General features: G+C 37.7%; 2 protein-coding genes across 2 annotated transcripts; both read right to left on the reverse strand.

Annotated features, from left to right (window-relative positions):
- Positions 1-279: 279 nt before the first annotated feature.
- On the reverse strand, positions 280-3,447 carry LOC149286537 (keratin, type II cytoskeletal cochleal-like). The gene is made up of 9 exons (XM_089493944.1): positions 3,031-3,447; positions 2,244-2,452; positions 1,984-2,044; positions 1,810-1,905; positions 1,412-1,576; positions 1,184-1,309; positions 828-1,048; positions 656-684; positions 280-431 (listed from the first exon to the last, which is right to left on the reverse strand). The coding sequence occupies exons 1-9, from the start codon at positions 3,445-3,447 to the stop codon at positions 280-282; spliced, it is 1,476 nt and encodes a 491-aa protein (XP_089350070.1).
- A 6,725-nt stretch (positions 3,448-10,172) lies between these two features.
- LOC149286538 (keratin, type II cytoskeletal cochleal-like) lies at positions 10,173-12,995 on the reverse strand. The gene is made up of 9 exons (XM_089493945.1): positions 12,573-12,995; positions 12,045-12,253; positions 11,785-11,845; positions 11,598-11,693; positions 11,279-11,443; positions 11,051-11,176; positions 10,697-10,917; positions 10,527-10,555; positions 10,173-10,324 (listed from the first exon to the last, which is right to left on the reverse strand). The coding sequence occupies exons 1-9, from the start codon at positions 12,993-12,995 to the stop codon at positions 10,173-10,175; spliced, it is 1,482 nt and encodes a 493-aa protein (XP_089350071.1).
- Between the last annotated feature and the right edge of the window lie 664 nt (positions 12,996-13,659).

A 13,659-nucleotide genomic window follows, 5' to 3' on the forward strand; every position in this document is an offset into this window, starting at 1 on the left:
TCAGTGATTTGTCATGGGAGAACTAAATAGCACTAAATGTTTTAAACTTGGATAAGCTTTTGGTATTATCAACCTTCTTTTCCATAAAAAATAGAAAACATATTTTTGCTGAGATGCATTTGCATGAACAGTGATTTATTGAGAAGTCACAATTACAAGAATTTTAGAATAGAAGTGATTTTAGATGTTTGGGGGATTTCAGTAATGAAACAAATATGCAGAATTGTAATGTAACTATTGTATGCTAGCAGTGTGTTCTCTACAGTGTATATAAGGACTTCAGCAGTGATGTCCATGGCCAGATCTGTGCTTGCTTTTGGAAACGTGGCTGAAATTTGAGCTGAATCCTCCCTTATGATGGTGGCCAGCACTTGATCCATGGGACATTCCTCCTGAATGGTGTTTTCCTCCAGTGCTAGAATGCACCACAGCTAGAAAATGAAAGGATCAGTTAATACAAATGACTAAAAATGGGCATAGTAAATTGAGGAAATGCACCCCCTCATTTCCAACAGAAATTATGATTTAGGAATAATAACAGTAGGTGTTTTTGGTCCCATAGTTTGAAATTAAATGTTTTTTTTCCAAAGTCTTTAAATTAATTTACAAAGTGGTTTATATGTAAAATAAAAATATTATGCAAAATGTCACTTACATATATTAACAGATCCATCTGAAGCCAATCTGAAAGAAAACACACAACAATTACAGTATTGAACTTTACATGCTATTTTTGGTAGGTGGGAGTAAGTAAAGAATGTATAGTAAGTCATAGTATTTGTAAGTATATAAAACTATTTTTACTGTCAGTAGAATGTTACACTTACCTGCACTCTTCTCCTTCCAGCATCTTCCTGTAGGTCGCAATCTCAATATCCAGAGCAAGTTTCACATTCATCAGCTCCTGGTATTCTCTCAGTTGGCGAGCCATGTCTTGCTTGGCCTTCTGCAGAGCAGCTTCCAGCTCAGACAGTTTGTTCTTGGCATCTCTGACAGCGGCTTCTCCACGTTCTTCAGCCTCATTTATAGCAGATTCCAGGGCAGAGCGCTGAGGAAAAATTGTAGAAGACACACTTCCGTTTCAGCTTTTGAAATGTTTGCGTGTCAAGAGAAAATATTGCGTGTGTACAAAAAAAGGCATTTCAGATGTATAGATTTATATAAATTCATCTATTTTTTTTACCTGAGCTTTTACGCTATCAATCTCAGCTTTTAGTCTTTGAATTGTTCGGTTTAATTCACAGATCTCATCTCTGCTGCTCTGTAGGTCATTCCCATTTCTTCCAGCCGCCATGCGGAGCTCCTCAAACTGTAAATGGACACATAGAAATATGTAATTCCACCCAACAAACTAAGGTAAAGGCTTTTTGTTTACCTTATCATTGCTATGATTTCATTAAAATAGACTCACCCGTGACTGGTACATGGCTTCTGCTTCAGCTCTACTCCTGTTAGCGATCTCCTCGTATTGAGCTCTGACTTCAGAAATGATTCCATCCAGGTCCAGATCACGGCTGTTATCCATGGAGACAACCACTGAGGTATCTGAGATCTGAGCCTGAAGCTGGGCAATTTCCTTTTCAAATACGAAAAAACAAAAGCAAAAAGGGAGGATTAGAAATGCTTAGCTACATTAAACAACATTTTTTACAAAGAAATCAACAGTGAATCATATTGTAGAATTGTGATAAATTGCTTATTAAATGTATAAATTCTGTTTTCAGTAATGATGGTAGAAAAATCTTATGAGCATTAAAAATATTTTTATTAATTCTTAAGGAAAATTGAAAGAGATTAAAATCTACTTACTGCATCAAAGAGAGTTCTTAGGAAGTTTATTTCATCAGTCAGGGAATCAGCCTTTGCTTGGAGCTCAGCTTTGTTCATAAAAGCAGCATCTACGTCCTTAAAGAGATCGAGAACATAAAATAAGATAACATTTATATAATATATATATATTTCAGTCATTATTTTCCACCTTACCCTCTTAAGTCCAACAAACTCATTCTCGGCAGCTGTGCGTCTGTTGACCTCTTCTTCATATCTGTGACATTAATAATAAAATAGGAGTAAGAAGCATTTAATTGGCTTATGAATTAAATTTCTTATGAAGATATGTATATTAAAATATTTAATATATCTTAATATCTTTAATTTCTATACTGTGTTGTGCAGAACAACCCAATTCTGAATTCAAGTTTTTATCATAATACTACATCAGAGAATTGATTAGGAACTCCTACCTTCTCCTTGTTTCCTCTACATTTTGTTCCATGCTGTTCTTTTCTGCTTCCAGACGAGCTTTCTCACAGTGGAGACCCTCCAGCTGCCTTCTGAGGTTACTGATAAAAGCCTCAAACAGAGGCTCAATCTGACACCTGGCAGTTTTCTGGTCTTGCAGAAGAGCCCACTTAGTCTCCAGCATCTTGTTCTGCTGCTCCAAAAATCTTACCTAAGTTAAAAAAATATATATATTGATAGGACCAAATTTTAATATCAAACATTTAAATGTGCTATTCCATTTAGACAAAACATTAAAATGTTACACCAAAAATAATTACTTCAGGGGAGCAAAATAGGTAGGACAGTACTATTGTGTATATGCTTCATGCCATGGAACACTTTTGGTTTTAGTGCTATAGATAGTGATTTAGATTATATTTAGAGAATATCTTAACAGTAGATTATGTTTGGCCATTTGTAGTGCACAGTGCAGGGTTATGAAATGTTTCCTTTTAAGGTAGTGCAGGAAATTACTTTTCATCTACTTAAGATGTATCAGTTAACAAATATAGTAAGAAGAAGCAAACAAAACAGTATCTTTGATATCTCTCCTTTATAGTTCATGAGTATCTGTTTAATGTGTTCATTGCTATTATTTTCTACACACTTAGCTATAAAGCATAGTGCAATCTTTGAAATGTTTCATCGTATGGCAATGTACCACACAGTGAAAAAAAACATTTAGTCAGGCGATAGTAAAAGTAATTCAAAGAACATGTTGTAAATTATGGAATACGATAAGCTTACCTTGTCAATAAAAGAAGCAAATTTGTCATTAAGTCCTCTAATTTGGTTCCTTTCTTCAGTTCTCACTCTTTGGATGCTTGGATCAATCTCCAGGTTGAGAGGTGCTAGGAGACCTTGGTTCACAGTTACTGATGTAATACCTCCAGAGCATCCCCCAAATCCAGAGCCAATCCCACTAACACCATGTCCAGATCCATGTCCATTTTTCCCTGAATGGAAACTTCCCAATGAGATCTTATGCCCCTTGGATCCGATACTGTGGGCACTTTTGCTGCTGAAGCAATGCAGTGTCTTGTGTCCATGAGCTTCAGGTTTGGAGTGGTGGGAGAAGGTGCTGTGTGCATGTTTAGGTAAAGCTACTGAACAGGAGCTGAAGTGCTTGTGTCCAGAGGTGCTGAAGCTGGAGTTGTGAGACATGATGCTTCTTCTTCTTAGAGAAAGATAATGAGATCAGTAACAGTCTGCTCAAGAGTTTCACATCTTCTAGACACAAACCTGCCACCTTTATACTTCATGGGAACATTACCTCCCCCAAAAGTAATGTCGTTGGTTCTTATGATAATTCTTTGGTCAGATTATGACTCTCTAAAATAAAACATTTACATACATACATCATCAAAGTCAAAGCATTTACTGTTGGCTTCCTTAGGTATAAAACGTTTTAATAGGCTTTCTTTGCCATTTATCATGAGTTCTCTCAGCTTCTGTATTGGTTTAATGATGCTTTTTTATTTTTCATCTTTAGTAATTTTATTACAAATATGTCACATTAGTAAATTATAGGAAATGTTTCTAGTGACAGTAGTACAAGTAAGACTCAAAAAGCCTAGATATTTACTTACTACATATTATAGCTAATAATAGAGTGAAATCAATAGTTTTATTTTTTTCATTGGACCATCTAACACTTTTTATGGTGTAATGTTACTTTACTTGGTGAATTCATAAATGTTGTCTTAAACAGTTAAGCTCTACTTCCATTCTTTTAATTAAAAACAACATACAGTTGTGTTTTTTTTACCTTTTTATATGATATAAGAGTGCACACCACTATTTACTTCATGATGTTCTATGCCCTCAATATAGGTTTTTGGTCATATTTTATTTTTAAGACAGCATAGAACTTCATGAAGATTTTAACGAGTTTGTCAGGAATGTCAGATTTCGTTTTCTTTACATTATACAACATTTATTTAGCTCTGACCATGTTTCCAGTTTACCAAAATCATTTGCCATTTGGCTTCTTCCGCCAGGAACATCAACCCTGTTGCAAATTTTTGTGTCGTCAGCAAATAGACATACCTTTCCATCAAGACCATCTGCAATATCACTAATAAAAATATTTAAAAGAATGGGTCCAAGTAAAGACCCCTGAGGTATCCCACTGGTTACAAGACATTGATCTGAATATACGCCATTGACTACAACCCTCTGTTGTCTGTCACTCAGACGCTGCCTGATCCATTCGACAACATTAGGATCTAAACTCAGAGATTCCAGTTTATTTATAAGTCTTCTATGTGGCACAGTGTCAAATGCCTTACTGAAATCCAGATACACAATGTCCACTGCACCACCGTGATCAATTACTTTAGTCACCCAATTAAAAAAATCAATAAGATTAGTTTGGCAAGATCTTCATGAGGTAAACCCATGTTGTTTTTGATCTTGAAACCCATGTGACTTCAGATGTTCAACAATCCTTTCCTTTAACATTGTTTCCATTAATTTCCCCACTACAGATGTAAGACTTACTGGCCTGTAGTTGCCCGACTCCTCCCTACTGCCTTTTTTGTGAATGGGCACAACATTCGCTACTTTCCAATCCCCAGGGACAACTCCCGTTACCAATGATTCGTTAAATATATCAGTTAACGCTTTTGCTAGTACACCCCCAAGCTCTTTTAATAACTTGGGGTGTATCCCATCAGGCTCCATCGACTTATTTGTCTTTTCCTTAGACAAATAAAGTAGAACCTCCGCCTCGATAAACTCACATATTTCAAATGACTCAGTCTTTTTTCCCAACTGAGGTCCCATTCCCTCATTTTCATCTGTAAAAACTGAACAGAAATATTCATTGAGGCAGTCAGCTAGACCTTTATCGTCTTCTACATACATTCCTTTTGTTTTTAATCTAATTTATCCTTGTTTTACTGACAGGGCAATTCGCTCTTCTGCATGTGATTTGGCAGCTCTTATAACTTTCTTTGCTTCTTTCTGCCTAATGTTATAGATCTGTCTATCTTCCTCACTTTGGGTATTTTTGTATCTACTAAAGGCTAACTTCTTGTCTTTTTCGATTTTGGCCACTTCTGCAGAGTACCACAGCGGTTTCTTTCATTTTTTACTCTTACTGACCAGCCTATTATAATTATCTGTTATCTTCAATAATACAACTTTTAAATAATCACATTTCTCCTGGACTCCATTTAAATTGCCTCAGTCTGATAGTGACTCCTTTACACATATTCTTATTTTAGAAAAGTCAGCTTTTCTAAAATCTAAAACTTTTTTTTTGTGTGGTGTCACTGTTCGTATATTAAACCACACAGACTGATGATCACTAGATCCCAAACTTAATCCAATATGGCCTCCTTACAAGTTGATTCCTCAACTACTTGTTTTAAAGATAATCCCAGTAGGGAGTTTAGAAGATCTGCACTTCGGGTACATCCAGCTACTTTCGTTTTCCAGTTCACATCAGGGAGATTAAAGTCACCCATGATTATAACATCCCCCTTTACTGTCATTTTAGCTATTTCCTCCACTAGTAAATTATCTAGTTCTTGTACTTGTCCTGGGGGTCTATAAATCACACCTGCGCGAGTTACTTTACTTTTGCCAAATTGTAATGTAACCCAAACTGACTCTATGTTCTCCTCTTGTGTAAAGTTAGATTTTATGTTATTTCTTACATAGGGCCACCCATCCCCATTTCTTGCCCTTTCTGTCTTTTCTCTATATAAAGAGTACCCCGGTATTGATATGTCCCAGTCATTTTTCTCATTATACCATGTCTCAGTAACAGCCAGTATATAAACATTCTCAGTTGCCACAACTTTTACAAGTTCATGGATCTTATTCCCTAAACTCTAAGCATTTGTAGACATGACCTTTAGCTTGTCATTTAACACTAATGCTGCAATCGCTTTCTGTCTTTGTTTTGGGGGGCAAAATATATGCTTCTCCTTATTATCTGTATAGACCAAGCCTCAGATCCACCCACCTGGTTACTAAGTAAATTGCCTTCCCTTTTATACTGTCTAGCCCGGTTTTTATCCCCCCCCATTCCTAGTTTAAAATCTCCTCCAACCATCTAGCCATTCTCTCCTCAAGCACATTGGACCCTCTTGCATTTAGGTGCAATCCATGACGACTACAGAGATTGTACCCCAAAGCAAAATCAGCCCAGTGCTCTAAAAACCCAAAGCCCTCCTTCTTACACCAAGACTTCAGCCATGCATTTAGCTGCCTAATCTCCCGCTGACTTTCTGCTGTAGCGCATGGCACAGGTAGTATCTCTGAGAATACTACCTTGGAGGTCATTTTTTTAATGTTACTCCCTAAATCCCTAAAATTACCTTTTAGGACACTCCATCTTCCTCTTACTATGTCATTGGTGCCAATGTGCACCAAGACAGCTGGATCCTCGCCAGCCCCTCCCAATAATCTATCCACTCTGTCCGCAACATGCCGAACCCGGGCACCCGGGAGACAGCAAACCATTCGGTTGCTGCGATCAGAGCTACAGATTACCCTGTCTGTTTTCCTAATTATTTAATCCCCTACCACCACAACCTGCCTGGGCTTCCCTTCCTTTCAGATCCCCTGCACACTGGATGAGCTGCTCTCCCGGCTCTTAGAGAGAACAGCTTTTTCCGGAAAGCCTACCTCTGAGTCTGCCTCCCCAACATGCTCACTTAAAAGGGCAAATTTGTTGGGATGGAGAAACTCTGGGCTGGCTTCCCTCTTCCTCTTCCCTCCCCCACTGCAACCACATCTTACTGTTACCCAGCTATGTGCCTGACTCCCTTCTCACTGATCTCCCCCCTCATTGCTAGGGGCCCCATCTAAACTCTCCTCAGTGAGCAAGACACTCATCTCAAGATTGTCAGTCTCTCTCAGTTTTTCAATGTGCCTCTTCAGAGCACCAAACTCAGCTTCCAGAGAGGCCAGTTATTCACACTTGCCACAGCGATATGGACCCAGGAACTGCTGTTCCAAGCATGCATACATATGGCATGATGTGCACTGAGTGAGATCTCATATATATATATATATATATATATGTGCGCATTTTTTAACCAACTCAAATGCTCTTACAGTTTATTAAATCAGGCCTGCATTGGCCACCTGACATAGTAGGCAAATGCCAAATGCATACCAATACTGCCACACCATTGGCTGACTAGATGCAGTTTACGGCCACTGGATGGATAAGCACAGCCATACTCTGAAAGAATATACAAACATAATGTGGAGCCTCATTTTTGTCATTTGGCGGCCACTGGTTTAGTCAACCTCAGTCTAGCCCTGAATACATCTGTAATTGTATTCTTTTTTTAAAGGTTTAATCATGTAAAAACAACACACAAACTTTTAAGAAGCTTTTTTTCTGTTTCTATGGTCAGGGCAGGATTAACAAAAGAGCTATTGGAGCTGCAGCTCCATACCCCTACCTGAAAATAGGCCCAGTCAGGGCCGGGCTGGCCCACCGGGAAATTTCCTTGTGGGCTGGCCACACACTGAAGTAGCCTATGCGGCTGCACGACTGCCAGGGCCATCTTTAGTGCAGGGCAAATATTTGAGGTTAGAAGGCTATATGGAGGCTATTTGAGGCTAGGATGCCACAGGCAGGCTGTTTGGGGGCAAAGATGGAAAGCCCTATGCAATCTGGGTGCCAGGGTTGACATGATACTTAAGGGAGTGGCTATATGCAAGGGTGTGGGGGCATCAATTCAAAAAGGAGTGTTTGCTTGGGGCATCACATAAATCAATACTAAAGGGGGGCTGGGTGGTGAGATAAATATACAATGTGGGGCTAGCAGGGGCAATACACAAGGGTGTGGGGGCATTAGGTTGACCACATCGGCCATGTTTTCCAGGACACATATTTTTACATATTGTTGACCAGCCCAGATAAAAAGCTACCCTGCAGTATGGGGGATGTATATACTTAATGAAGGGAACCAATTAGTCAGATATACATCCCCCATACTACAAGACAGCATCTCATCTGGGCTGGCAGCATTAATACACAAGGGGGCAGCTGGAGCCATTACATAAATCAATACTAAAGGCTGGCAGGGTGGGGGCATAAATACACATAGTGCTGGCTGGGGGCAATACTCAAGGGGCAAAAAAACAAAAGGGCCCATCAATGAAAAAGCAGTGTAGAAAATACTTGTTTTTATTGTTGACAACCCGGATGTGGGTCTTAGTGCGGCAGAGCCTGTCCTGGTGTGTGTTTTGGTGTTGGTGTGGCAGAGCCTTTCCTGGTGTGTGTGTGTTTGGGTGTCGATATGACAGAACCCGTCCTGGTGTGTGTGTTTGGTCATCTGTTTCCTGTTTAATTTTTGTCCAGAGATAAAACTCCCTCCTGAATTTGTAGTCACTTCAGAGCACAAAAAGTTTTAGGCCGATAAATCAGTGTGTTACTTAGTCTATTTCAATATGCATATTTTATTAAAAAGCATTAGTCGCACTAAATCGTGACTTCAGGCGTCCCGTGTGTGTGTACTGATTTACTCCCAATCCCATCAAAGAAGATTCTATCCTATATTATCTGCCTAGCACTGATGTCATCTTTATCTAGTACACACGTATGCCGAGGAGTTAAGATTCTGTCTATTTTATTTATTTCCATAAAGAGGCCCAAAATCCTCAGCACCAGGCCCATAATGCTCTTAATGCCCTGTCGATGGTAACAAGTTATCAGTGTCTGCATTTGTATTCCCAACTAAATAAATTAAACTAGATTGTACTAGATTATTGTGTACATTGTTCTTGGGACGCATTTGGACATTTAATTGTGTTAGGAATATACTTCTGGTCTAGCATTTAGTTAAGAAAGTGTTACATTTAACAGAATATATTGAACAACATCTTTAGTGCCAGTATTTCGCTGTTAATGTTAAATTTGTGTCATTTAGGGCAGCATGGAAAATAGGATACTTACATAGACTGGTACAAATTGTACTAATAGACAACTTTTGCAATACATATGGCGCATATATACCCTATGTTTTGGCTTCAATTTGGTTAACATAAAATTTACATTTTTTGTATTCATTAGGTAACTACTGTCACACATTCTTTTGTCTTTTGTCGCTCAAAGAGGTCTTTATGTGTGAATGATAGACCATCGTAAAGCTAGGCATATCTAGCGGAGTTTTGGTACTTACCATGGGCCATCATATCTGTCTTAAGTTTTATTTTGTACTTTACCAGCATGAGGAATATAATATAAACTTACATACAATAAATATTTATCAACTATAATAACCACTAGGCACCTAAGGACACTGCCTAGGTCCCTTGCAATGTTGGGGTGCTGCAATGTTCCAGTGCAGGAAAAAAAGAGCAATTCTCACAAGTGTCCATGCTGTATTCATTAATTTTAAGGAACGTCAGTTTCAGTTCTCTTATTAGTCCCTAATGGAATCAAGCATCAAGACATGGCGTGTATTGATATTTAATATTAGAAGATTGATGTTAAAAGCCTCTTAAAAGCAAGATTCTTGCATATTAATTCTGCAATTGAGTAGTAATATAAATGGACTCTGTTTTCAGCAGGTTAAAATTTAGTTTAACTAGGAAAGTGTGCAACAGAATAAACCTTTGTCTATGACACCAGTGATTCTGGGTAAAATCTTTATTGGCTCAGTGGTTTGTCATGGGAGAACTCAATGGGACTAAAAGTTTTAAACTTGGATAACCTTTTTGTATTATCAAACTTATTTTCCGTAAAAAAAAAATAGAAACCATATTTTTGCATTTGCATGAACAGGGATTTATTGAGAAGTTACAATTACATGAGTTTTAGAATAGAAGTGTTTTGGGTAATGAAACAAATATGCAGAATTGTAATTAAACTATGGTATGCTAGCAGTGTGTTCTCTGCAGTGTATATAAGGACTTCAGCAGTGGTGTCCATGGCCAGAGCTGTGCTTGCTTTTGGAGACGTGGCTGAAATTTGAGCTGAATCCCCCCTTATGATGGTGGCCAGCACTTGATCCATGGGACGCGCCTCCTGAGTGGTGTTTTCCTCCAGTGCTAGAATGCACCACAGCTAGAAAATTAAAAGATCAGTTTATTTTATTAATACAAATGACTAAAAATGGGCATAGTAAATTGAGGAAATGCACCCCCTCATTTCCAACAGAAATTATGATTTAGGAATTTTTGAAATTAAATGTTTTTCCAAAGCCTTTAATCTTGTTTACAAAGTGGTTTATATGTAAAATAAAACTATTATGCAAAATGTCACTTACATATATTAACAGATCCATCTGAAGCCAATCTGAAAGAAAACACAAAATAATTACATTAAACTGTACATTCTAATTTTGGTAAGTGGGAGTAAGTAAAGAATGTATAGTAAGTCATTGTATGTGTAAGTATATAAAACTATTTTTACTGTTAGTAGAATGTTTACACTTACCTGCACTCTTCTCCTTCCAGCATCTTCCTGTAGGTCGCGATCTCAATATCCAGAGCCAGTTTCACATTCATCAGCTCCTGGTATTCTCTCAGTTGGCGAGCCATGTCTTGCTTGGCCTTCTGCAGAGCAGCTTCCAGCTCAGACAGTTTGTTCTTGGCATCTCTGACAGCAGCTTCTCCACGTTCTTCAGCCTCGTTTATAGCAGATTCCAGGGCAGAGCGCTGAGGAAATATTGTAGAAGACACACTTCTGTTCCAGCTTTTGATAGGTTTACATGTCAAGAGAACATATTGCTTGTGTACAAAAAAGCATTTCAGACATATAGATTTATATAAGTTCATCTATTTTTTTTACCTGAGCTTTTACGCTATCAATCTCAGCTTTTAGTCTTTGAATTGTTCGGTTTAATTCACAGATCTCATCTCTGCTGCTCTGCAGATCATTGCCATTTCTTCCTGCAGCCATGCGGAGCTCCTCAAACTGTAAACGGACACAAAGAAATATGTAATTCCACCCAACAAACTAAGGTAAAGGCTTTTTGTTTACCTTATCATTGCTATGATTTCATTAAAATAGACTCACCCGTGACTGGTACATGGCTTCCGCTTCAGCTCTACTCCTGTTAGCGATCTCCTCGTATTGAGCTCTGACTTCAGAAATGATTCCATCCAGGTCCAGATCACGGCTGTTATCCATGGAGACAACCACTGAGGTATCTGAGATCTGAGCCTGAAGCTGGGCAATTTCCTTTACAAATACGAAAAAACAAAAGCAAAAAGGGAGGATTAGAAATGCTTAGCTACATAAAACGTTGACATTTTTTGCAAAGAAATTAACAATGAATCGTATTGTAGAATCGTCATAAATTGCTTATTGAATGTGTACGTTAAAGTCTACTTACTGCATCAAAGAGAGTTCTTAGGAAGTTGATTTCATCAGTCAGGGAATCAGCCTTTGCTTGGAGCTCAGCTTTGTTCATAAAAGCAGCATCTACGTCCTTAAAGAGATCGAGAACATAAAATAAGATAACATTTATATAATATATATATATATATATATATGCATTTCAGTCATTATTTTCCTCTTACCCTCTTAAGTCCAACAAACTCATTCTCAGCAGCTGTGCGTCTGTTGACCTCTTCTTCATATCTGTGACATTAAAAATAAAATAGGAGTAGGAAGCATTTAATTAGTTTATGAATTGAATTTCGTATGAAGATATGTATATTAAAATATTTAATATATCTTAATATCTTTAATTTCTATACTGTGTTGTGCAGAACAACCCAATTCTGAATTCAAGTTTTTATCATAATACTGCATGAGAGAATTGATTAGGAACTCCTACCTTCTCCTTGTTTCCTCTACATTTTGTTCCATGCTGTTCCTTTCTGCTTCCAGACGAGCTTTCTCACAGTGGAGACCCTCCAGCTGCCTTCTGAGGTTACTGATAAAAGCCTCAAACAGAGGCTCAATCTGACACCTGGCAGTTTTCTGGTCTTGCAGAAGAGCCCACTTAGTCTCCAGCATCTTGTTCTGCTGCTCCAAAAATCTTACCTAAGTTAAAACAAAATATATATTTATAGGACCACATTTTAATATCAAACAGTTAAAGGTGCTATTTCATTTAGACAAAACTTTAAAATGTTACACAAAAAATAATTACTTCAGGGGAGCAAAATACGTACAACAGTACTATCGTATTTATGCTTTATGCCATGTTTTTTTTTGTTTTAGTGCTATAAAGCATAGTGCAATCTTTAAAATGTTTCATCGTATTGCAATGTACTACACAGTGAAAAAAAAACATTTAGTCAGGCGATAGTAAAAGTAATTCAAAGAACATGTTGTAAATTATGGAATACAATAAGCTTACCTTGTCAATAAAAGAAGCAAATTTGTCATTAAGTCCTCTAATTTGGTTCCTTTCTTCAGTTCTCACTCTTTGGATGCTTGGATCAATCTCCAGGTTGAGAGGTGCTAGGAGACCTTGGTTCACAGTTACTGATGTGATACCTCCAGAGCATCCCCCAAATCCAGAGCCAATACCACCAACACCATGTCCAGATCCATGTCCATTTTTCCCTGAATGGAAACTTCCCAATGAGATCTTATGCCCCTTGGATCCGATACTGTGGGCACTTTTGCTGCTGAAGCAATGCAGTGTCTTGTGTCCATGAGCTTCAGGTTTGGAGTGGTGGGAGAAGGTGCTGTGTGCACTGACATGTTTAGGTAAAGCTACTGAACAGGAGCTGAAGTGCTTGTGTCCAGAGGTACCGAAGCTGAAGTGGTGAGACATGATGCTTCTTCTTCTTAGAGAAAGATAATGAGATCAGTAACAGTCTGCTCAAGAGTTTCACATCTTCTAGACACAAACCTGCCACCTTTATACTTCATGGGAACATTAACTCCCCCAGAAGTAATGTCGCTGGTTCTTATGATCATTCTTTGGTCAGATTATGACTTTCTAAAATAAAACATTTACATACTTACATCATCAAAGTCTAAGCATTTACTGTTGGCTTCCTTGGGTATAAAACATTTTAATGGGCTTTCTTTGCCATTTATCATGAGTTCTCTCAGCTTCTGTATTGGTTTAATGATGCTTTTTTATTTGTCATCTTTAATAATTTTATTACTAATATCACACATTAGTAAATTATAGGAAATGTTTCTAGTGACAGTAGTACAAGTAAGACTCAAAAAGCCTAGATATTTACTTACTACATATTATAGCTAAAAAAAATTTTTCATTGGACCATCTAACTGGTGTAATGTTATTTTACTTGGTGAATTAATAAATGTTGTCTTAAATGTTGTCTTAAACAGTTAAGCTCTACTTCCATTCTTTTAAGTAAAAACAACATACAGGTTTTTTTTTACCTTTTTATATGATAAAAGAGCAGATTTAGTTTTCTTTACATTATACAACATTTATTTAGCTCCAGCATGGTATCAACAGA

The sequence above is a fragment of the Sceloporus occidentalis genome, unplaced genomic scaffold (genome assembly GCF_023333645.1).
Source record: "Sceloporus occidentalis isolate IW3139 unplaced genomic scaffold, rSceOcc1.0.p SCAF_68, whole genome shotgun sequence".
Lineage (NCBI taxonomy): Eukaryota > Metazoa > Chordata > Lepidosauria > Squamata > Phrynosomatidae > Sceloporus > Sceloporus occidentalis.

Excerpts from the sequence above, each read along its gene's own strand:
- LOC149286537 (XM_089493944.1), bottom strand. The coding sequence starts at position 3,447 with ATGTCTCACAACTCCAGCTTCAGCACCTCTGGACACAAGCACTTCAGC. Across the intron at positions 1,577-1,809 it reads TAAGAACTCTCTTTGATGCA|GAAATTGCCCAGCTTCAGGC; the intron begins GTAAGTAGATTT and ends GTATTTGAAAAG. Across the intron at positions 1,310-1,411 it reads AAGCCATGTACCAGTCACGG|TTTGAGGAGCTCCGCATGGC; the intron begins GTGAGTCTATTT and ends GTCCATTTACAG.
- LOC149286538 (XM_089493945.1), bottom strand. The coding sequence starts at position 12,995 with ATGTCTCACCACTTCAGCTTCGGTACCTCTGGACACAAGCACTTCAGC. Across the intron at positions 11,177-11,278 it reads AAGCCATGTACCAGTCACGG|TTTGAGGAGCTCCGCATGGC; the intron begins GTGAGTCTATTT and ends GTCCGTTTACAG. Across the intron at positions 10,918-11,050 it reads TTGATAGCGTAAAAGCTCAG|CGCTCTGCCCTGGAATCTGC; the intron begins GTAAAAAAAATA and ends ATATTTCCTCAG.